Raw genomic sequence first — 24,901 nt, forward strand, 5'->3', positions numbered from 1 at the left:
GACGCGTTTTATTTTATGCGAGCGATAAGAAATGAGCGAGCATCTGGCGTTTTTGGTATTCGCCAAGAAAACCAAGTAGCCTCCTTGGGTTGCTCCTCCCGCCAAGTTGTTCAGTGATGCGTCTGTGAAAACAAATATTCTCCAGGACTCAATGTCGTCTCCAAGAGATGTCATGCACGTTCCATAATTGTCGTATTTGAGCTTGCGGACTACTTTGTTCGCTGCCAGGACTTGCTCTACTGTACTGGCTGGCAGTTTGCTGATAAGGAGGCTAACTTCGAACGATATATCCGGTCGTGTGTTAGAAGACACCCAGTTCAGCTTGCCTAGAAGTTTCCTCAGGTCTCTCACGCCTTTTCTAGACAAAAACTATGTTCGAGTCGCATCAGATGGAACATCTATCTCCTCGATAGCTTGGATGTACTTCTGTTGTTGGATAAAAATGCCACGTTCTTTTCTGTCTAGTTGGACGCCTGGGTTGCTGCATGGCAGATCCGACTGCTTTCCAACATCGAAAATCATAATAATTTTGGCTATAACTTCATTTTGAATCCAACAGTGCCTGAATACGCAAAATCGTCTACGTGGACGCACAGAACACCGCTGACGTTATTTTGCGGATCTCGCCAGATGAACAAACAGGAGTCGAACTGAGAAACTTGACATGACAAGGATAATAGTTCTTTGCGAACACGATCGTACCAGAGTCTGGAGGCGTCTGCTAAGCCATACACTGGTTTATGCAACTTCCACAGACACTTTGAGTCGGCTTCTGGAGGTGGTTTAACATATACTTCCCGCTTCAACTCAGATCCCTGCAAAAAGGCAGTGCTTATATCCAAAACTCCAACTGGCCAATTCTTTGATGCAGAGACAGTCAGTACAAGCCGGAACGCTTCCCGGGCACATGTAGGAGAATCTTTCTCGAGGGTTTCCAAATCCATATCTTGAAAACCTTTGGCTACCAAACGTGCTTTCTTGGCACCAGTTGTCTTCTGAGAGTAAACCCAGCGTAAATCAATGAAGTACTGTCCAACATCTTGAACTTCCGTGTAAACTGAGCGTTTAATCCAGTTTTCGAGCTCAATCTGCTTTTCAGCAACAAATTGATCGGGTTGGTGTCCTGCGATTAATTAACTCATGGCACTCATCAAGTTTCTCCCAAGTCACCATGTCTTTTGTGAAATTCATGTTACCGGTCATACCAGCAACATTGTCTGGAGCTGTAAATTCAACATTGAAGCATCCTTTGTACTTCCCAGTTGCTTTTCCAGCGCGACTGATTACTAGACCTTCGTATGACTTCTCTGGGTCACATCTGGGTACGAACTTCAAAAAATCACGCATTTTTGGATAGTCTTCTCTTTCTTGCGTCTGAAACTAATTCTTCATACCGTTTTGAGCGTGATTATCTACTTGTTCAACGCTTTTCTCTGGTGGAATCCGGTCTTCAGCGACATTATATTCTTCTTCATTACTCTTCACTGCAGTTGCTGGGCAAGTTCTGGTGTCTACTTTGGTACTTTCTGAACCAATGACTAACGGAATTTCTGTTCTGTTCTCGGGATGAGCGGCTGTGGTCAGCGTTTCTATACTGTCCGACTGACACTTCCGGACGCGAGTTGGATGGACACTGATCAACTGACCGCCATGTTTAACAACAATCTCGGATCCTAGTCGGTTCACAAGTGTGGCTGGGCCTCTCCATTGGTTTTCAGACCTTTTGTAAAACACTTGATCAGACGGTTGGACTTCTTCGCCGCTACGAACATTTGTTCTCAATGCTCTTTTGATACGGTTAGAGGACTCGCACTCTATATAGGCTTGTCGAGACTTGTTGAGCAGGTTCAGATGTTCACGTGCGTACTCTGAGGTCGTCACGCATTCTAGAGCTGGATCTCTATCCTCAATTACATTCGGCAAGTTTGGGGAGGACCCGAAAACCAGCTGAAAAGGAGTGAAACTTGACGCGTTAGACAGACAATTCTTGGCATGTACGGCAAATTGGAGACATAAATTATCGTCTGTGCTCTCACCAGATGATCTTGTTTTCCAGAAAGCTTCAGTAACAATCGCATTAAGCCTCTCAACAACCCCGTTAGACCAAGGGCTGTACGATGCACTCGAAATAACCCAGATGTTATAGCACTCAGTCATAGACAGAAACCTCTCGTTGTTGAATTCACCTCCTCGATCACTCATAAATGTTTCTGGTAGCCCAAATACGACGCACCAATTTCTCAAAACCGCACTTATGATGGTCTCAGGATTTTTGTTGTGAACTATACAGGCAACGCTGAAACGCGTAAAAAGATCTATAAGATGAAAATAATGCGTATTAGGCCCGAGCTCGCTCAATTTGTGCAAATCCATAGAAACCACCTGGTTGAACTTCACTGTAAGAGGCAAGGAATCCGAAGGTTTTGGTTTAGCACGGCCAAACTTCTTGCAAGTTTCGCATTCATCAACTGCACTTTCCACATCAGACTGCAAAGTTGCGCTTTTGTAGCCACTCTGCTTGAGTAGTTGCTCGAGCCGTTTTGCGGAGCAATGTCCGAACTGGCGGTGCATTTTCTTAAAATCTGACTGCTCAAACTCTGCCAAACAAACATCTTCATAACCGGGATGTATGTTCAGAAGAAGATGGCCGGTTGACGTCCTCTTGAGGTCTAGTTTTTTGTCAGATTCTTGTATAGCAACAAACTTGCCATCAAAATTGAGCACGAACTTGGCAGATTTCATCGATTTGACACTCAGCAGTAAAGGCAACTCAACGTCAATGACATCACAACTCAAAAAACAAGAAAGTGAGTCAAATTTATCTGGCAAAAAGGCTTTGTATTTAGCGTTTTGACATGCTCCATCTCCAAAAACAATGCGACAACCAGTCTTTTTGTACACAACAGTGTCTGATTGCGTCTTCGAAAGTTTAGATACGTACTGTTTGACCCACTGATCTCCCGCGACTGTTGTTGTACAGCTAGAGTCCAGAATTGCTGACTCATAGCATTCTCTCAGCAACCTCCCGCAACGTGAGATATACTTGCGTGTCTGTACCTGAGTCGCAGCTTGAAGGAACGGTACTGGAGGCTATTGCGGGCATTGAAGCAACACTCTTTTCGGAATCTCTGTCCGGGCAGTTTCTGAACCAGTGATTTCTGGAACCACACTCTGTGCAGGTGGTAACTCTACCTTCTTTGTCAACAGGATTTCTACCTTTTTTCTGTACGCCTCTCAAAAAACTGTAACTGGCCTGTCCTCGACCTCGAAAACGACCGCGTCTCTGAAAACGATCAGATATCAACGCAGATTCTTCGTTTAGCTCTTCGTTCGCCACGAAAGCTGGTTCGTCTTGTAGCTGCACTCCCGAGGTGGAGGAGGAACTTACTGAGAAAATTCGTCGCAGTGACTTTTTCATAGTGTCAAAATTCAGCTCATTCGACGCGGAGAGAACCAGTTGGCGTTCATTGGAGGTTAAATTACAGGAATGGAGCAACTTGCACGCTAAAATAGAATCTGGTAATTCCATTTTGAACCGCTTCATTTTCGTGTATGCTCTCTCAAAATCGGCGATATGCTCAATAACGCTAACAGAGTACATAAGCAGTGTACATCTCGTAAGATTGGTCAACTGTTCTTTGCCAAATATACTGTCCAGTTTTTCCAATAAATCTTTCAAACCGTTCTCACTCTCTAGGGTTTCACCGCCCACTTCCATAGCAACTTCGCGACGTCTGCCACTGAGGGATAGTGCCACAGCCAAACCCAACTTCTTAGCAGGTAGATCTGTTAGACGCTTCCAAATGTCAACCTCGTTTTTCCAAGCGTCATAAGGCATATCTGTTTCCCATGTCGGCGGGGTTTTGACGAAAGAGCTCATTTTCTCCTGCTACCATAAGAAAAAGATGGATAAAAATAGTCGTTTATTACAAAACCCCGCGACACATGACAATCTTAAACACATGACAATTAAGCACATTACAATACATTAACACTTCCGTGCAGTTCACAGAATCATCAACCCAGATGCTGATGTCAAAGTCGTCGAGTGAGTGTAACACGTACATCGCTTCTGCTTTTCAGTCTCGTCCGACAGACCCTTCGAATACTCTGCCGTGGCGTCATTAACAAAAAAACTCCAACGGGGCTCTAACCATGGTTCTGGTCTGTCAAGGAGTTCTCTGGGAAAGTCATCAAAGATATTCCCAAGTTCCTGTTCCGTCGCAATTCTTTTCCAGGAGCCTCGAAACCCTCTTGCAGTATCTGGAGCTGCGTTCAACTCTGAACCATTCCTCACAGAAAACTCGCGCACTTCAATTCTCTTTTTCTAGGGGGGTGGTACTGGTGGCTGATAAAACGGGGGCAGTAATAGACATTACGTTGAGGCAGGCGCCTGAGTTTTGCTCTCGTGAGGCCACTACATCTCTGGTTTATAAACATTCCACAACACGTGCACTACAACGAGTAACAATTTAATCCAACTTCTGCACTAAAAATCCACAAGGCCATCTCGCTGCGGAAACGATTGGTGCTATGTTCACGGAGTTGTTTCGTTCTCAAATTCTTTCCCTAACTTCTCCACTGCAGCAGCGGAGGATTGAACTTATTGAGTTATGTACGTGTTACTGTACTCATAGAGTAATTTCAGATAAGGTACACCGTCTCTTCGTCACGCTATCTTATTTTCGGCCGGATAGATTCGTGCAACGTCTTAGTCTAATACCAATCTTAATCTTACTCTTATATCTCCTAGTCTCAATAGATCTAGTGTATACTGGTATTTACGAGTTAGTTCTTGGAGTTTATCCAGAAGGAGAACAACTGTAGTCTGAGATTTATTCAAATAGGTCTGGTGCTGAAACTACAAGTAGTTTCAGCACTTTACTAATAAGTGTCAACGTTAGTGATGGAATATGATTGGTTAGTAGTAATATTTTATAGAGATTATTTTATCAATAATGTAATTGGTTTTTAAATACTAGTTTAGAACTGGTTCCACCCTTCCGGGGTTTGGAGAGTCCTTAGTTTTTAATTGTTTATTGTAGTGAAGGACGGGTGAAGTAGTTTCCTTTTTGAAGTTTATGCAGTGACTTTTTGAAGATATAAGAGATGTAGTTCTTCTAGAGAGAAGACGGTTGTTCATTCGGGTTCCAATTGTGGGTCTCGTTTGATCGTGGTTTGACTTGGGTGATTGTGTCAAGACTTCAGATCGATGCAATGATGTGTTGATTTCGTTAAGCTTAGAGCGAGACTACGTGCAAGATGAAAATTGACTTTTCCGTGTGAAGTACCAACTGACTAGGATCGGTATGTGAGGTCAACATCGAGTTGGCTATTGTTCTGTTTCATTGGTTTTCCTTTGCTGTGATGTTGGGTCCATACTTAAAATCCTTTGAGGGTAGTGACTAGGGCAACAAACCTAATAGATTTGCCATTCCAGAATTGGAATGTAATCGAGTTGTCATCTTCCTCTGCTGCTCGTTCCGTTGGCTCTAAGAAGTCTTTTACATCAAATTGCATTTATATGTTTACATCTTGTTAGTGAAGTCAGTTTTAATTATGATTTGTTATCAGTTATTTTCGCAAAAGCGTTTTTATTTTAGTTCAGTTATTTCAAAGAGTCACTCACACTAGAGCAACTATAATCTAAAATAGAGTGTGTGTCACAAAGCGTGGTTGTAGCACGGTGGGTTAGGCCGGCTATAGAGCATACTCAGGGCGTCCCTTTTTATCGGGCGTTTTTGTCTTTTTGTTTTGGTTGTGTCCCTTTCTCATATATTGGTATAAAGATTTATTTGGTTCTCTACGTTTTTGTGGTTTGTTTTGATTATCCTGTTGTTTTTGTCTGCATTCATCAATGCTATGTCCATATTTGCACCATTTTAGTAATTGCACCATTTTTGAATGATGGTTTACCTTTGAAATTTGGGTTTTTCTTGTAGATATTTAATATTTGAGTGATTTTTTCTGCTAATCATTATAAGAGTCATGAATGTTATTTATTTGTGAAGTTGTTGTCTGAATGTTGTTTACATTTTGTAGTTTTAGATTTTCTGTTTCTTCTAATTTCATAGTGATTTCAGCTTGTTCTAGTTTATCTACTAATTTTCGAAAATTTATATCGGGTTCTCGAATTGAAGATGGATGTGATGCTCTTTTTTATTGCAATTTTACGTAGTTGTAGTGTTAGAGTCATCATTAAAACTTCTGTCATTTTCATGTTTTTGTAATCATGCGTATTGAGAGAATATGCTTTTCGTACTAATGTTTCAATTCCATCTGCGAGTTGTTTGATTGTTTCGTTGGGGAATCTACGAGTTTCATTGCTTAAGACTCTTTGATGTTGTTTATTTTTTTTCAGAGTTGAACATTTTTGAAAATTTTTGTGCGAATCTTTTCCAGTCTGATTTAATATCTATAGGTAAAACTGAAAACTATTTTTGGGCTGCGCCATCAATTGTGGCTTGGATTAGAGCGGTACGTCTATGTATCCAATTTTGATAGAGTGGTGTTTTTATTGGTTCAGGTCCTATATTTGAAATCAAATGAGCTGTGACTGCATTAAATAGTGTTGACTGAGTGATCAGGGTCTGTTCCTGTGAATAGCATTAATAGATTATTTGAAGATATAGATGATCCACCCTTAAGGTTTGGATTCATAGTCATTTACAGTGACTCTGCGGTATTTGGTATTTGAGAAAAATTTGTCAGTTGTCTTTGTGATTTCATGTTGTTGTAGATAATATTGTAAAGGAATTTCATTTTGCGTTTGATTTGGTTGGTTGTTTTCTGTAGTCATAGGATTTTGTGATTGAAAATTATTTTTGTGTGATGATGAATATTATTTTGGAGGAAGAGGTTGTCTTGATTGTCGTGTTTGTTCACTTCTTGTATAAGGCTCAAAAATATCTGGTTGATAAATAGGATCTGGTTGATCAAACTTCCAATTGTTGTCTGGTGGATTATTAAAAAAACGTTGTTGGTTTTGGTTAAAATAGTCTTCATCTTCTAAATAGTGTTGTTGATTTCTCGTGAATTGCTTATTGGTTATATTTTTATTTTGTTGAAAAATGTAAATTTTTTCGCTACGGTCTGTTGTAGGTCGTTGTTGATCATTAAAGAAAACTGAGTGAGGGGCGTGTTGTGGTATCTGTTGATTGTGGGATTGTTTTTGTGGCTGATTTTGTTCGTTGCTATAGGAGGGTTTTGTTATTTGTTTTTTTTTGTAGAAAAAAATCGTAATTATGATCTGAAAACTTATTTCTATTCGAAGGTTTTCGTTTATTTTGTTTGTCGTGGTTTCGTTATTGTACTATGGTTTGGTAGTCCATTTGTGAATTTTTTGGAACTACAGATCGTTTTACTGTTGATTGGATAGTTGTCTGTGGAAATGGAGTGTTTTTATTATGTGGCGTAGTGAGTGTACGATGGATGGGAGAAATACTTTGTTGCGTTGTTGTAGGCATTGTTTCAACAGTTTTCTTCGTTGATAAAGTGTGATGGGGTTTAAATATCCTGTTGTGTGAGATTTCTTGTTCCGTTAAGGTTTTCTTGTGTGTTAATGAATATGGAATTTAAACTATAATTTTCTGTTCTATCAGTGAACAATTGCGTTATAATTTTAAGGTGTTGCATGTTGCATCAATAGTAAGTGGAATAAATCGTACATAATTTTTATGTACAGAAAAAGTTGTGATTGCTGCACTTGATGTATCGGATGGTATATTAATAAATGAGGCATGAGACCATTTGGGGTCCCAAATATAATCTGTTTGATCGGCTAGTCTGGCTTCATTGTTTGAATTTTGCGGTCGAAATTATTTTCTTGATGTTCAAATGAAATCTATATTGCGAAAATAATCGATTATGAACCATGCTAATGTTCGTTGTAAGTCATATTTCACATTTTTTGATATGTCAGTATTAGTGAGGTTTTCACGGATTGTATCTAAAAATTTTGAGACAGATAAATTTCTTGAAGTGTCGGGAAGTTTGAAGTAATGAATCGTTATGTGTTTATTTTAATTCTAATATAGATACAAAGCTATAAATAAAAGAGAAAACATCTATTGTAAAGATTCTATTCGTGAATTTGGTTGTTTTATATTTTTTATTTATTCTGTAAAAACTTTTGAAAATTCTTTATCTATGACATCTGTTTGCACTTGGTGGGGGTTCTGGTTTGGTTGTGGTATAATTTCAATTGTGAATATTCTGTAGTGTGAGGTGATATTACATATGCTTTTAATAAAATGATCAAGAATTTGTCTTTTTATACTTATTTCGGGAAATTCCTGTTTGCATAGGCTATTTCCTTTTTCGAATAAAATTGTGACAAAATGGTACTTTCCGCGAGCGGGATCACTATGGGAGCGAGCGGGATCGCGATGGATAACAAAGGGAAGTATTGAGTCATCGTCAATCGAAATTTTCGTCGTATTCAATCTTTTTATGTATCTTAGAACTGTTAATGTGTAACTTTCATTGTGTCTTATTGGCTGATTCCAATTGTATAGTCGTACCGGCTTATTAATATATGATTTTTTATTCTGCGTTTGCTTTTAATTGATAATGGTGATGTAGATTCTGAGTCAGAAAAATATTTTTGATGATCTGTTGGGTGACTGTTATGCATGGATTTTTTTAGATTTTCAAGTTTTTGTATTGTTGTTGTTTCTGATTCTGAAAATGGGTGGCGTGTTTTTGAAAATCTTTTTTTAATAATTCGTTTTTGTTTTGCTATTATTGTCTTTTTTTGTATTTGTCTTTTTGATCTGATAGATTCTATTTTTTGTTTGTGCGGTGTAATTACAACATCGTATCTTTCGTTTCCAATTAAATATGTTTAATATAATTGTTTGTTACTGCCTAAATTGTCTCGACATAAGGTTAAGGATGATGGATCCAATATTCGGAGGTTCGAGTTTTTATGTCTTAAAATGTTAGTTCTTACGGTTTTGTGTGGTTATTTTAACTTGGGGCATAGATTGTCGTGGTTGACGGTTTGGAGAGAGATTATATCAATTCGTTTAGAAAGATTTTTTACTTTCTCGTGACTAGGTTTTAATATAACATAAACTTACTTAATCTTGCCTAGGTGTTTGATTTGTGATCAAGGGTTGGAGAAAGTTAATCAATCCACAAGGTTCAGGTATAATTAGAACCAAAGTAAATCGTTTGGTACTATTTTAGAACATACTAATTTTTTCAAGGTTTTAGCCTGGGTCATCTAAGAGGAAGGAATTCAAGTGAAGGACGAGTAATCAATGTTCTTCACTGTTTATCCTCATTAAAATGGTTAGTTTTCAAAAATTTCTATTAGTCTTGGGTTTTTATAAGGGTTGGGGAGTGTTTCGACGTTTGAGGTCGTCAGACACCTTGAATGATAAGGTGGGGAGAACAAAGTTGTTCCGTTTGATCAATGGGAGGCCTTGATGATCAGATAATTTAGTTCAAATAAAATATAATTTAAGTTAAGTTAAAGATCCAAGGGAAGCCTTGACGTTATTTTTTTAAGTTGAAAGTGATTTATTAAAAAGCAAGGATAAGCCTTGATAAGTTTTACATTAAATTTTTAAGTTAAGGTTTTAGGTGATGAAGCTGGGATGAAGAAAAAAATTAATTCTTGAGAAGCAAGAATTTTGTATTTGATTTAGTAAAACTAACGATAATATTTTCTAACTAATTTTAGTAATTATATATTCAATAAGTTATTTATTTTATAAAAGTTTTCAAATTAATTTACTGCAGATTTGGAAAGGAAATCACTTGTGCATCTTTTTATCAGTCGTTATTAATGTATATTTTAGGCTATAAAGCACCAAGTAAGATTTTGAAGAGGTATTCTTCAAATCATTTTTTATGTATATACATGAAAATCTAAATAAACTGCATAAAGTATTCTGAATACAAATACTTGTTGCGGTTTTCGTCGTACTATCATGTAGTAGATCGGTTCGTCGTTTTTGATCGTTGTTCACGCCGTGATCTCGGTCTTCGTGGAATACCTGGTATTTCTTGTATTTTTTGAAAATTTGGCATAGATTCATTGAGACGTAAAGACATTCTATTAAATTGTCTATTCCATCTAACATTTTGCAATAGTCTATTTCTAATTCTAATTATCTAAATCTAGGTTAGTTAAGATTCTAATTATCTAAATCTAGGTTAGTTAAGGTCTTGTTCGATACTTTTGGTCGCACCAGATGAGTTATGTACAAGGTACTGTACTCATAGAGTAATTTCAGATATGGTACACCGTCTGTTCGTCACTCCTTAGTCTAATGCCAATCTTTATCTTACTCTTATATCTCCTAGTCTCAATAGATCTAGTGTATGCTGGTATTTACGAGTTGGTTCTTGGAGTTTATCCAGAAGGAGAACAACTGTAGTCTGAGATTTATTCAAATTGTTCTGGTGCTGAAACTACAAGTAGTTTCAGCACTTTACAAATAAGTGTCAATGTTAGTGATGGAATATGATTGGTTAGTTAGTAATATTTTATAGAGATTATTTTATCAATAATATAATTGGTTTATAAATACTAGTTTAGAACTGGTTCCATTATACGTCCCATACTTTAGTCTCCTGGAGCAACGCAACCGCTGGTTTGTTCTGTGCTATCCAATTTGCCGACTCCTATCTTCTCGTCTTATCCCCCTATGCAGATTAGCTGTATGACCACCGACCTTTCCTTCTGGTCCAGGATTTGGATGCACCTTGCCTTAACGGATCAACCTTAGGCGCCCTGCAACATCAGGCCTCTTTTCTGGGAACCTCTACAAAACCCGTTTGTTGACTTCTCGGAGAGCAGATGCTGCTCTTTGAAACAGAGATACTTCGTAATCCAATCAGATTTCGAGTGGCCTTTCATGAAAGGGATCTTCATGCCACTGTTTCCATTACTCTTTTCCAACTGTCAATTGGCTGTATTTGCTGTCTAATTTCTTGCTGCAAGTTCTGTAACGATACAAATCTCAATTGTTAATGAAGAGCATTTAATTCGAAAAAAGGTGCTTTTTGAGCTAGTTTTTAGTATTTAGTAAATGAGATACCACAAACAATCGTCGGAAGGGTCGAGTGATATATAATATTTAAATACTTGCGAAAAAAGCGAGCGAGTAGGCATAAATACGGAAATAACATGTAAAAAATTAGATTTACGCCAGGAGTGTTAGTGTTAAAACTTACTTGTAATGTACTTTTTGATGTTTCAGATTTTAATTGATGATGATTGTGTTAATCGAAAACTTTTTGCACCATTGATTTTTTCAGTTAATTTTTTTTCAAGCTTATTTTAGTGCCTTCTTGTCAGCCAAAAATCCTAAAAACCCAAAGAAAAAGAATTTTTTTTTTGGTTTTTTGATAAAAACTGTTAGACTTGCGATTAGCAAAGGTATTGAACCAAGTATCAGAGTTTTACCCCGTGATCAATTTAGTTTTCAGGACGCATCTGGACTCATCTAGTGCTACCTTGGAAAATGAGATGTTTTTTTTTATAATTCAAAGGTGTAAAAGTGAAAAAAAAAATCAATCAGTTGTTCATTTAGTTAAGAGGATTGAAAGTTTTCCAAATCACTGGTTCCTGATTTTTTTGTTATTCATTTGCTGAAAATTTGATAATTGTGAAGATTGTAAGTTAACGTAGTAAGTTTTTCCTTACTGCGAACTGAAGATGACATTGAAAACTAACTGTGAATAAAACTGGATGTTTTCGAACTATTTTTTTCTTCAAAAATAGCCTGAGAATTATTTCTGAAATTTAATAGAAGCTGAGTAAACTGTGAATCCAAAATGTTCTTTTGTTCAAGAATTAAGGTATCAAGGAGTCTCTATTAGAGCGATCCAAGCAAAATATGCCCTAAGATTCGTTAAAGCATTTTTTGACAATTTTTTGTCTATCGCAGTAACATTCGTCTCATTTTGAAAGTATTGATTATGCTTGCGATTAGCAAGCCTTATCAAATTGGAATATAGACCTATTTTCCGGATTAGCAATTTGTTTAACAGAATCACTTGGTATCTTGGTTTATTATGAATTTAATATCATAGCGTCTCCTGCACACTTGGTCTCGAGGTAAAGGTCCTGTGTTCGAAGATAACCAGGACCTGTATTTTTCAAAGTGAAAGTGTTTGTTTCAAATAAAATTGACGGCCTGTTGTTTGTGCTTATGAATTGTCGGCGTAGTTGCCGCATCTTAGAATCCTTTTTTATGGTGTACGCAATTTTCATTGTAGTTGCTTTTAGATTTAATGCAGCTTCTTGTAGCATTTTTTTCGTTTTTAAAAACTATTACAGCGTAAATTTGGGTGGTTTCAAGGGAAATACAACTTTTAGGCTCCCCTCCGGATATCACAAAATGTCAAATTCTTACACCAGATTTTATAGTTCAAAGTTTTCATGGCAACACTTTTGTTTTGTTCTTCTGGAAAATACCCAAGTTTTGTCGGATCAGTTGCATCTCGATAATTGTTTTTTTTTGAATTTTCATTAAACGCCGTCGGTTGTGTTTCTAGACGAAAGTAGAATATCATTACAGACAACATTTTGAAGTTTTTCAGTTGTGGTTTTTTGTAATTTTTTTGACTTAGTGGCTTTCCTTTCCTGTCTGCTAGCTTGCAATGTTATTTCTATCTGGTATCGCAAGTGTTGCGAAGCTCTGCGTCGCCTCTGTGTCATAAATTCGTATTGTACTCCTACTATCGAATGTATCTATTTTTACTCTTTCGTTCAGATCCGCTCATAGCCAAACGAACGAAAAACATTAAAATTTGCAAAAACAAATCTATTTTTGTTTGTTTGTGGTCGGAAATTTCTGTGTTACTTGCACAGCAACCGGCTATCCTTGTTGTGATCGGTAGTTTTCTTTTCAGTTTCAACTGACTCTTTGCACCGTTTTGAGGAATATTGCATCAACAGTGGGTGCGTTAAAATTTGAAGAAAAATTGTGAGACAGTTCATGTCGAAAAACATTTTCCAAACCTAAAATGTCTTCTTCGGCTAATTGGCTCTTTGAAATGATATTATTAGCTTAACTGACTGTTTTTGTTCGGAGGTTCATCCTTGGTTTGAACTATTTTTGGTGATAGAAATCGTAATTTAATTAAAGTTCTGAGTGTGTTTAAAAGCGCTATCAATTCTTATATTAGCTTCATCAGATCAACCTATTAAAAATCAAATTTTTCATATCAGGTTTGGTGTAGATGTATAAATATTTTAGTTTTTTATGGAATCAAATCGTAAGTTAAGTGCATATTTGTTGGCTCCGACGAATGTGAAAAAAAAAACAGTTCATTATCTTACCCTGATAAGAAAAGACAAGTTGATCTGACCTACATTGCCTGTCCTGGATTTCTTTTAAAAATACATTTACTACCCTGTCCAGACTGTTAGATGTTAGTTATTTTTTGCATTTGGAGTGCAACGTTCAGATTCTGTCTTCTGATGTAATTAGGCGAGGTGAAATTATTGGTGTTGTAAACCTTTTTTTTTGGCGAGACGCTTGAATTTATTTCAACCTTTGAGCTTTCACTAAGTTTGCAAGCTTTTTTTTACTTATACTAGTCGAGCGCATAAGGCAAATGGATGCGCCTGGTTCCATTTTGTATATTGAGCGCAACGAGAAATAATTCCAAAAACAAAGTGTTTCATCGTTGGAATTTTTTACAATCAACTTTGATCGTCAACCGAAAAGTCGATCAGCCCAAAATATTCGCTCTGACGAATCTGAATAAAAAACAGTTGACGACGCTGTTTAATTTGCGTTGAATAAGAGCAAGAGAGGAATCAGATGCTAAAAACAGTAAGAGAAGCTTCGCGTCTTACGTGTTGTATCACTTCCTGTTTCTCTTAATTTATCTATTCTTCATCCTTTAGAGGTGGAATGTTTTCTTTTCTAATTCATCATCAAGTGGCTATTTCCCCTTTTTAAATACAGCGCAGCATCTTATTTTCAGGTTTCTTGTAACTGTAATCTTAGAATGAAACTAGATCATTGTGGCACTTAAAATGACTACTTCCATTCTGCCGGAAAGTCAGTTACAAAATTCGCCAGAATTGAAAGATGAATCAGACTCACATAAAACACAGACCGCAGATGAACAGATGGCGAAAGATTCGGCCCCCGAGTCATCTGAACGAGTATCCAAAGCGGCGAAGACGAAGCGCACTTCTTCGTACGCCCAGGACGAATCAAGCACCGATCAAGACCAGTGTCGAATCTGCCAAATCGGAGACAGTAAGTTCAAATTATTTCTCCACTTCGCTCAACGGTCTCAAAAAGGGGAAGTTCTTGCTATGCTCAGATTTGTATACTTCCAAGTGTTGGATTGGTATATTAAAGGGGTGCAGTTTTTTTTCTGTAGAGATCCTGCTTAACTTATCTTCTGGTCTAGTGAGAGCAGTTTTTGCACATCGTTTAATTTTACGTTTTTAACAATTTTTTTGTAAAGCGAAACCTATACTTTGTTCGGTTTGATACTTGTTGGTTTATCGGCCCAAAATGCGAGAGGCTGTCGTGAAATTGTTGACGGCGATTAGAGAGAGTTTCGAACGAGAGCACACGATATAATTTTTAAAATTCAACCGACGTCGCTGTGCGGAATAATCATACCCCGAGTCTTGTTCTCGTGAAACACAAATTGCCTTCTCAGTTTGAGAAAGTGTGGAGTTTAAATTGTTCTACAGGTTGTTTTGTTTTATTTATTCGCATGTTTTCAGCGCACAGTTCCGATAACCCACTGATCACGCCGTGCAAATGTGCGGGCTCAGTGCGTTACGTGCATCAGAACTGCCTTCAGAAATGGATCAAGAGCAGTGACATCAAATGTTGCGAGCTCTGTCGCTACGAGTTCAAAATGCAGACCAAACTCAAGCCCTTCTCAAAAGTAAGATTGTTCACTGCCAGTCGAAAATTATACAACTGTTGCTCCGACTTCGGGATAAGAAGGAACTTATCAGCGATTGGGTATTTTTCATCATTAAATCACGTATCCGAAACAAATGTCGCACAACAAAAATATACATGATACCCTGTCGTTCGTAATTATAGCTGGATGAAAAATTTCTGGGAAGGTTTTCCAGTGTCGACAAAAAGCGGTTACAAGTTTGCTGTCATTGTGATTTTGAAGAAGTAGAGTTGAATTTAGTCTTTAAGCTACTAAATACACTAGCGGAGTTGGGTTGTAAGATCAGTTTATTTTCCCAATTAATACGCAAAGTTCTGTATCCAATGCAAATTGGATCCTGGAATTAAATTATTGGATGAATTATCAAAACAAGATTATTTGCGCCGTTTTGAGGCTCAGTTTTTTTATTGGAAGTTTTAGCTTTCCTATTCTAGCATCCCCATCCTGCATCGCACTAAATTTTAGCCCCCCCCCCCCCACCCCCCATGACACAAAATCGCAGTATCATGGGCTATCATTTTTGGTACTAGAATCGGGAACTGCATCAGAATTGTATTTTTTTTTCGTTATTTTACTGCGACAACAAAAAACAATTTGCTAATTGATCAGAGAGGTCAGCTGTGTGTCAGTTTCTTGTTATTCTAAGTTGAGTGTGGGCTTGGTGTTTTTTTTTCAGTGGGAGAAATTGGACATGTCGAACAGTGAGCGTCGGAAGATTCTGTGTTCTATTGGGTTTCATCTAGTGGCAATAACATGTGTGATCTGGTCCCTCTATGTCCTCATACAGCGCACAGCACAGGAGATCAGACACAGGGAGTTCCACTGGCCCTTTTGGACTAAACTGGTGGTAGTGGCCATCGGCTTCATCGGAGGAATCGTCTTTATGTATGTGCAGTGCAAAGTTTACGTGCAACTCTGGCGTCGACTCAAGGCAAGTTACAACTGCGAATTTGGAGTGTGAATAAACCAGCCACAGTATAAATCCGAAAAATAAACCAGCCAGAACATTTGCCCCAGATTATCATGTCAACCTGATGAAAATTACATCATCTGATTGAGACTCACTCGAAGTTCGTAACTGTTCCATAATTGTTACTGAACTATTATGTAGCAAATGCGTATTTTCGGCTGGTTTATACTTTGGCTGGCTTGCAAAAGATTTGGTTCCGCGTTTTTTGTAGAAACAATCAAACTAATTAAGTTTATCATTGGTATACTGAAAAAAAAACTATTGCTGGGAGTTCAGTATCGCTTTTGAAATCGATTAGTTTTTCATCCGCCGATTGATCCGCTACATTTATCTACAAGCGGTGCCAAGATTTGACCTGGGTCTACTTTATCTCTCCTTTTTTTTTTTTCAAAAATACATACGATTGAAAATATCTTCAACAAAAAGAGAAATAGATTGTAAAATAGATCCCGAATTCAAATCTAGAAATATATGCATATCTGCTTCGTCAGTTAAGAAGCAGATCTTCTGGCGGTTTATGGAGGCCAAGCTTAAATGCTAAATAAAACTCTCAACCTTTTTCCCATGAGCTTGAGCTTGCATGATGTTTTTAAATGATTTTTTTGGCTTTAGTGTAGAATTTGAATCTTAAATATGCTCGCAATAAATCATTTCAATTATCACCTGCGATAATTATTAATACGTGAAATAAGCTTAATACGTGAAAACACGAAGTAACTGCTAAAAGTAAGCATTGAATGCGTGAAGAAATGCATACTATGCAAGAGGCTTTTACCGAACTGGTTAATGTTTAGGCGTTCAACCGTGTAATTTATGTGCAAAACAACCCTTTGAGCTCCTTAGCGGCCCAAAACGTGCAAGAGTCTAACAACCAAACACTGCCTGTGCAAAGTAGCAGCAACAGCAAAACGCCTCCTCTTTTCGACAGTTCGAGTCTGGCTTCGGCTGCTATTTTGACCTCTTCTCGCCCATCGTGCTCTTCCTCGACTGCGAATCTCCAAGGTCACCACAGTTACCAAGGTCACGAAAGGCCAGACTCGAATCTTCAGCAGCCACGGAGTTTTTGTTCTCAAAGTGCGAAGTTGCATCAACCCGAAAGCGAAAATGCTATAAGTGTAACGCAAAGCTGTGATTCCAAAATGGACAAACATGTTTTACATGCACAATCAGAGCAAGAACATTTTTGTGCTAATTTGAACAGCTTTCCCACAACTTTCCCGACACAAAATGCGGACGATGTTGCTTTCGTGTCAAGTGATGTAAATGTTAGCAGTTCAATGCGGAGTGCAATCCAGAATCGAGGTGGCGGAAGTTCCGAGTTCCAGTGCTTCGCTCCGAACTCCAGCGAAGTGAGGGTCGATCTGAGCTACGTGCCGGAGTCTACTGAACAACCAGAAGATCAGAAAATTGCGACGGAGTTGAAATGTTACGTCTCACAGGTGTGACCAAACTGGGACGACATTGATTTAACTCTAAGCCGAACAAAGCAACTCAATTTCAAAAATACTGTATTTGCATTTCTCAGAACTTATTTTTCTATAGAACGAACTCATATCTTCATAGTTAGTTTATGTAATAGATGGAATCTCATATTGGCAGAAAGAGGAAGCTGTGTTGCATGTAGATAATTTAACTTTGTGGACTACTGAACTCTTTGTGAAGTGTGGCCATTATTTATTAATAAGGAAATGTAAACAGTGTTTTCTTCGAAGCCTGAGCAATAGTTAACTAAGTGTATGGAAATTCATGATGAGTAACTGTTGTTTCTTTTCGCAATTGATGTTTATTGTTACTGTCAACTGATGAATATCTGAGTTTGTAAATCTCAACAGAAACTCATTTGTCGATAAACATAGTTTTCAAATAGCCAGACGATATCTTCAGTCGAGCGAACTGTAGAAAAACAGAAATCTGAATAAATATTAAACTTTTATGACAAAAAATTAACCTCTCGCAGTCTTTAGTTCAGCCTTTTTTTTACATTTGCGAGAGCAAGTTTCTTGTAATCGGGAACTAGACTTTTTCCCCTAAAACAATTTTTCTTACAAGAAATTGAACTTGCTTTAGTTCATAACCATAACAGTTTCCAGGTTCTCCAGTTTCCAGTAACCATAACAGTTTCTCAACTAGCCTGGAGGTAACGCGGCTCCTTTTACACCCCAAGGTCTGGGATTTGAGTCCCGTTAGGACTTAATTTTTTCAGTAAGTCTATAATTGATTTTTTTTTCCGGTAAAAATTGAACTGTCGTACTTTCGTTTGTCTGCTCAATTTTTGTCGGCGTAGTTGCAATATCACGGAGTTTTTTTTGTGCTATGAGCAATTTTCATTATAGGGGCAAGTGTTAATTATTGTAGCTACAGAAGATACTTGAAACTTCCTACCACATCTTTTTTTTACTCAACAGGTGTCTTAACGATTGTCGGCTTTGTTTCCGCTTCGTAAGTTTTGTTCCGATGCTACGTTAAAATTCAAACGTCCTGCTTGGATTTTTTTTGCCTAGAACTTCTGTTTGATAAAATCAGGTATTATGAAAATGAATGGGATTGAATTTTTTAAATTGTTTTTCGAGACGTTTTAGAAGTTTTGACGTTTTTTGCTTTACTCAAAAACTACTCTACCGATTGTCAAAAAAGGGGTCTCTGTGAAAAAACCGCTTTCTCCCCTGTCTGCTCGCTCACATAATCCCCTAGTCTCTTAATACTTTATCCCGCTTGTAGCCTTCGAAAAAAATCTGCGGGGGTTGACAATATTTTCCTCTTGGCAGAAAGGAAGCTGTGTTGCATGTAGATAATTTAACTTTGTGGCCTACTGAACTCTTTGTGAAGTGTGGCCATTATTTATTATTAAGGAAATGTAAACAGTGTTTTCTTCGAAGCCTGAGCAATAGTTAACTAATTGTATTGAAATTCAGGATGAGTAACTGTTGTTTCTTTTCGCAATAGATGTTTATTGTTACTGTCAACTGATGAATATCTGAGTTTGTAAATCTCAACAGAAACTCATTTGTCGATAAACTTAGTTTTCAAATAGCCAGACGATATCTTCAGTCGAGCGAACTGTAGAGAAACAGAAATCTAAAAAAATACTAAAAACTTTTATTACAAAAAATTACCCTCTCGCAGTCTATTGTTAAGCCTTTTTATACATTTGCGAGAGCAAGTTTCTTGTAATCGGGAACTAGACTTTTTCCCCTAAAACAACTTTTCTTACAAGAAATTGAACTTGCTTTAGTTCATAACCATAACAATTTCCAGTTTTGTTCTCACCTAGCCTGGAGGTAACGCAGTTCCTTTTACACCCTAAGGTCTGGGGTTTGAGTCCCGTCAGGACTTATTTTTTTCAGTAAGTCTTCAATTGAATTATTTCCGGTAAAAATTGAACTGTCGTACTTTCGTTTGTTTGCTCAGTTTTTGTCGGCGTAGTTGCAATATCAGATTTTTTTTTGTGCTATAAGCAATTTTCATTATAGTGGCAAGTGTTAATTAGTGTAGCTACAGAAGATACTTGAAACTTCCTACCACATCTTTTTTTTGCTCAACAGGTGTCTTAACGATTCTCGGCCTTGTTTCCGCTTCGTAAGTTTTTTTCTGATGCTATGTTAAAATTCAAACTTCATGCTTGGATTTTTCGCCTTCAACTTCTGTTTGATAAAATCAGGTTTTATGAAAATGAATGAGATTGAATTTTTTAAATAATTTTTTGAGACGTTTTAGAAATTTTGACGTTTTTTGTTTTACTCAAAAACTACTCTACCGATTGTCAGAAAAGGGGTCTCTGTGAAAAAACCGCTTTCTCCCCTGTCTGCTTGCTCACATAATCCCCTAGTCTCTTAATACTTTATCCCGCTTGTAGCCTTCGAAAAAATCTTCGGGGGTTGACAATATTTTTTGGATTGTTTTTCTTTTTCTCAAAAAATACTCTTCCAAATCTGAGATTGTTGGTTTAATTCAATAAAAATGCTTGTGAAAACTTTTTCTGAATAAGCGACAAGACGCAAATTTTTCTAGATAGAAAATTATGTTTCTCGGAAGTATAAAATATTTGGTTTTTTGAGCGTTTTTCGAAACTTTTCGAATTTTCTCGAGAACTAGCCGCCCAAATCTGAGAGTTTCAATCGAAATTGTGTTCAATCCAAATAGCGGGTTGTGCCGAGCTTTCCTGCATAACTGCCTGCGCCAATTTTGTAAAATAACATTTTATGGCCCTCGGAGTAGTCAATCTTGTTTTTTTTTTCAAACGTTCCTTGAAACATTTTGAATTCTCTCAAAACTAACCGCACAAATTTGAGTTTTTGGATTCAATCGAAAATGCAGATTGTGTAAACTTCGACTGCATGAGTGGCTAGACCCAAATGTTTTTAATACAAAAGCTATCATTCTCGGAAAAGGCAAATTTTTGATTTGTTGACCGATTTTTGTAAATTTTTTGACTTATCTTGATAACTATTCTGCTTTTATTTACAGTTTTTTTCCGTTGAAAAATTAAAGTACCCATCTATACAATTTCCTCTAACTAAACATCATAATTTTATGAAAAAGTTAGCTGTCATAAGTTTTTGAAGTTCAAGGATTTTCAAATAATATGTTTTTTCCTTTAATTTCTCAAGCTATGAACTATAGTAATAGTAGCAGTTCATAGTCCTAATACATCTTAGTTTCAGAAGCTTTTTTGAATTTACTTCTTTACTTCTTGATTTTGATTCAGTTTTTTTTTTCTAACTGGGTTATTTTATATAAAAAAGTCTCAACGTATAATAACTTCAGCGTGGTACTAAGTTCTTTGAAATGCAAAGCGGGCATCTTTGAAATACTAAACATCGCTGATTTTCGCCAATACTTTTTGAAGAAAGCCTTTTTTGAAATGAGTTTTGATAACTCTAAACTGCAATAAAAAAATCAAAGTCTGAACAATTGATTGACTTTGAAAAGTTTTACACGAAAGATGTCAAATGAAAATTTTTTGTCATTACTAATATTCTGGGCTATCTTCTAGTTGTGAAAAAAATGCATTCAATGCTGCTAGTATGTGAGATACATTCAGGGTACGTGGATGACTGTTGACTCCCGCTGGTGCTAGATGTTTCCGTTTGAAACAAAAAACTTCAAATAAGATTTTTGTGAGATATTCGATTTTCCGCACGTGGTTGCGAATTACAAATTCCCATCCATTGAAAACATATACCTTTTACGCTTTCTGGAACCGCACTTCAGCCAACATTCGATTCGAATATCCTTGTTTGATTTTTGCTCTAAGCTGTTTTTTTTTTGTTTGTTGAATGTCCTCCAATTTAACCTTTAATTTCGATTCCGCTGAAAAATATAAATGCTTTTTTAGATTTTCTTTCGTTAGAAAAAAAAACTTTCAAATTGATTTCAAATTGATTGGAGCTCTTGCTAATTGAGTGTAGGATTACTGCTCTTTGCAGTACTTAAGTGCTGAGGAAGCGTCAAATTACTTAAGGTTGATTTGTAATACATATACATGTAACTTTGCATCCTTCCCTTTTTAATTTGCTTTTAAAGTGAAAAGCAATTGATTTCACCGAGAGTTGTTTTTAGCCTATCCTGTCTGCTAAAAAATGTTAACATATGCGATAGCAATTAATTTATAATCGGAAACTCGTTTCAGACTAGGGTTGCAATGTTTAAAACATCTTTAAAATACGTTTAATACAGTGTTTAAAACACCGAATAATTTAGTGTTTAAAACACCTTCCCCTGATTGGCAGATTTTCTAGTGTGCTTTGGCCTAATTGTTGTGATAATTAAATAGAGATGAATGATCATCAAGTTGAACTTTCCGAAGTGCAAGAAATCAAAGAAGCTATCAGCTCCAACCCGAACTGGATATTCCCGACACGATTAAGAATTTACTGAACCTCATTGAAATTCAACAAACGAAAAATCAAATACTAGAATAGAAGCAAATTCTGGACTCTTGATTCTGTTCTGGAGTCTTGATATGCTTTTTGTCTCCGACTTTTTGGGAATCGATCCTACTGAAAGTGAAAAAAAAGAGCACTCAACATGGAAAAGTACGACGCACAGACTGCATATAATTTCATTGCTTTTTTGTTCCAAACGTCTGAAACGTTTTTTTTTACTCGATTTTTTTTCTGCATGCAAATGTCATATTTTCTCAATTGGTTTTCTGTATCGTTTTAATCTTGCTTACGCACTTGCAGTTAGGAAACTCTCTCATGCGCGTGATGGGATTTTTTTTTGCGGTGGTGAACTCGGAAAACAGAATTACTCAACTGAGTATAATCATTTAAAAATAAGTGATTTAGGCATAAAATTCACTTAACCGAACTAAAGAGCTTTGGTAGTTTTTACGTATGAGCGCATTTAATCGTTGATTAGGACCTGTATCTTTCGAAGGTATCTTTTGAAATGTAATTAGGACCTTTATCCTTTAGTTTGAAATGTAAGTGCTTGAACTAGAAAGACGTTAAATTTTTGTTCGGGAAGTTCAATTACATTTTTCAATTTATTTCGTGTTATCTTCATTTATAAAAATTGCATAAACATATAATTAAATTGTACAATCTTTTTTGGACAGCAAAGCGTTTTTCAGATTGGGGGGGGGGGGATAAAAAGAGGGGGGCGGGTTGGTCTACGAATTTCAGATCTGTTCTAATTAAATTCATGTCGCAATTGAGCCAAAATATTTTGAACATCATTATAATGAAGGAGTAATTGAAAGCAGATTGTCTTTCTTTGCGCTGAAAATAGTTTTCTAGGGGCTGTTAAAACTGACCCCTTTCTATTGTCTTAGGTATAAATTTTACGGTGTAGAAAATTTGCTGGGTTCCTTGAGACCCCTACTAAGTTTGGATGCTTCTATAATCTAGGGGGTGGGGTCTATGAGAAAGTGGATTAATGCTGCAGGGCGAGGTGTATGTACATAAATTTATGTGGGGTTGTATTTATGCATAAATAGCTTGTTTTCAAGAGCTCTGCGATTTGATTTTGTTTACAACTTGGGAACAAGAGACGCCTTTGAACGACCGAAAATTTAGCCTAATTGTTGTGATAAACTCATTCAATAGAAATGAATAATCATCAAATTGAAATTTTTGTAGTAAAATATATCGAAGAAGCTATCATCTCAAACCGCGAAGAAATGGATATTCCAAGCACGATAAGGAAACTACTGAACCTCATTGAACACAGAAGCAAAATAAACAGTGTCAAAATTAGTTGATATTACGAACAATATTCACGAACTGCCCAATCGAGTCGTAGAGTTGGAGAAGTACTCACGGAAGCTGTGCTTGATGTTCTTTAACTTAGAATATGGACCAGACCCTCTGACCGATGCTCTGCAATTATTAAGAAATCATCTGAAAATTAATTTCAATGAGTCAAAGATTGCAGCCTATTATCCCTTGAGTAGTAACCCTAAAACACTAATTATTGTTGAATTCATTTTCCATGCGAACAGGGATGTTATATAGAGGTAAAATTGTGACTGAAATCCGATCAAACTTCACGGAACTTGCCAATCGTTGTTGAGAAATGCCTTGCACAAGGTGATAGACAGATAAAAGTAGAAGCTAGGCGTTTAGAAGTTCAAGTGTGTACCCACAATCAAAATGTTTACGCCAGACATCCAGTTAATCCTTCTTATGATGCAGTGCCAACAAAATCTCCCCATGAACTGAACTCGTTTGTGCTAAAAACTGTCCAAAAATAACTAGCTCATTGTCCAACTGTTGATGAAAAAGACAATGGTGACAAGGCAATGGATCTCAGAAGCTGGGCAGACTGTCTAGAGACACCAAAAATTTCACACATGCAGCGAAAACCAGGCAGTATACCATCTTTAAGTAGATCAAAAAGTAAGTACGTAATAACTTCGTTGATGAAGATCAGCATAAAAAGCTAGCAGAGAGCATCATTAAAGGATTGGCACCTGCAATCATCAGCGCTCTACAACCAACAGAAAAAGTAGCTGGAAACAGCTTTCCAACCAATGACAACCCCCTAAATCAAATTTACCATCCCTTTCATCGAAAATAAGGATCAGAATGATAGTTGTCCCGATGCTAAAATGTCGATAATGCATGTGAACATCAGATCTCCTGGACATTTATTCAAAGATTTCGAGGCGATAATTTGCTGTCTTCAGTCTCCTGCTCAGGTTATTTGTCTGTCCCAGACATGGCTGAAAATGGAGATCCCTCAATTTTTCTCGTAAAGGGTTATAAGCAATTTATGTCTAAAGCACGTGACGACAGAGGAGGTGTGATGTTACAAACACTTGAAGGATGTTCAAGTGTGAAAAATAGGTCTATAGCATTGGACGACGCCTTATCTGCTAATTTGAACCTAAGATAATTAAGCTTAACCTTAACCCTTATTTACATTAAACTAAAAAAAAAAGATTTAGATAACCTACTAGAAACCTTTTCATTAGAATCTATACTGCATATTTTCTGTAGAAATTTCAGCCTTGATATATCTAAACAAAATCTGTTACTAAAAAACTACACTAATACAGTCGAATTGAACAGTTTTAAACTTTTATTAAAGGTGCCGACGCGCGTGATTGATCACCCGGCTACATGTCATGTCCTTATATTTTTGCCATCAAAAATTGAATTCAGGCAATTGCGACTGATTTCATTGATCATCATCCAATAACTGTTTGCCTCCCCTTTAGACATCTATTTCACAGTCCATCCGAATTTTTCTTAGAAACGTTTCTTTTGTTAAAAATCGCATTTAAACTAACAAATACCGCGTTCTACTAAACAGAAACTGAGCAAACTAGTAGTATTAGACGATGCGAATGCATCCATTAGCGATTTCAAAACATTTTCTTAGAAGCAGTCAACAAATTTGCTCCAGTTAAAAAGAAATTGAATCAGATAAATAATTTACCAAATTGGTTAACTAATCGCATTGAAAATTTACTAACAAATGGTGACAAGGCAATGGATCTCAGAAGCCTTATTTACATTAAACTAAAAAAAAAAGATTTAGATAACCTACTAGAAACCTTTTCATTAGAATCTA

General features: G+C 36.8%; 2 protein-coding genes across 2 annotated transcripts; one reads left to right on the forward strand and one right to left on the reverse strand.

Annotated features, from left to right (window-relative positions):
- Positions 1 to 1,380: 1,380 nt before the first annotated feature.
- LOC134846779 (uncharacterized) lies at positions 1,381 to 2,571 on the reverse strand. The gene has a single exon (XM_063864171.1). It carries the CDS (start codon positions 2,569 to 2,571, stop codon positions 1,381 to 1,383), a length of 1,191 nt encoding a protein of 396 aa, XP_063720241.1.
- Positions 2,572 to 13,868: 11,297 nt separating this feature from the next.
- LOC134846412 (E3 ubiquitin-protein ligase MARCHF8-like) lies at positions 13,869 to 17,728 on the forward strand. The gene is made up of 4 exons (XM_063863758.1): positions 13,869 to 14,237; positions 14,720 to 14,886; positions 15,584 to 15,838; positions 16,672 to 17,728. Exons 1-4 carry the CDS (start codon positions 14,009 to 14,011, stop codon positions 17,320 to 17,322), a joined length of 1,302 nt encoding a protein of 433 aa, XP_063719828.1. The 5' UTR covers positions 13,869 to 14,008; the 3' UTR covers positions 17,323 to 17,728.
- The last annotated feature ends 7,173 nt before the right edge of the window (positions 17,729 to 24,901 follow it).

This window comes from Symsagittifera roscoffensis, chromosome 5, assembly GCF_963678635.1.
Source record: "Symsagittifera roscoffensis chromosome 5, txSymRosc1.1, whole genome shotgun sequence".
Classification (NCBI taxonomy): domain Eukaryota; kingdom Metazoa; phylum Xenacoelomorpha; order Acoela; family Convolutidae; genus Symsagittifera; species Symsagittifera roscoffensis.

What these genes read in the sequence shown, in the direction of transcription:
- LOC134846779 (XM_063864171.1), bottom strand. Translation starts at nt 2,571, where the DNA reads ATGCACCGCCAGTTCGGACATTGCTCCGCAAAACGGCTCGAGCAACTA.
- LOC134846412 (XM_063863758.1), top strand. Translation starts at nt 14,009, where the DNA reads ATGACTACTTCCATTCTGCCGGAAAGTCAGTTACAAAATTCGCCAGAA. An exon ending in AACTCAAGCCCTTCTCAAAA is followed by an intron (nt 14,887 to 15,583) that starts GTAAGATTGTTC and finishes TTTTTTTTTCAG; the next exon opens with TGGGAGAAATTGGACATGTC. An exon ending in AACTCTGGCGTCGACTCAAG is followed by an intron (nt 15,839 to 16,671) that starts GCAAGTTACAAC and finishes GTTAATGTTTAG; the next exon opens with GCGTTCAACCGTGTAATTTA.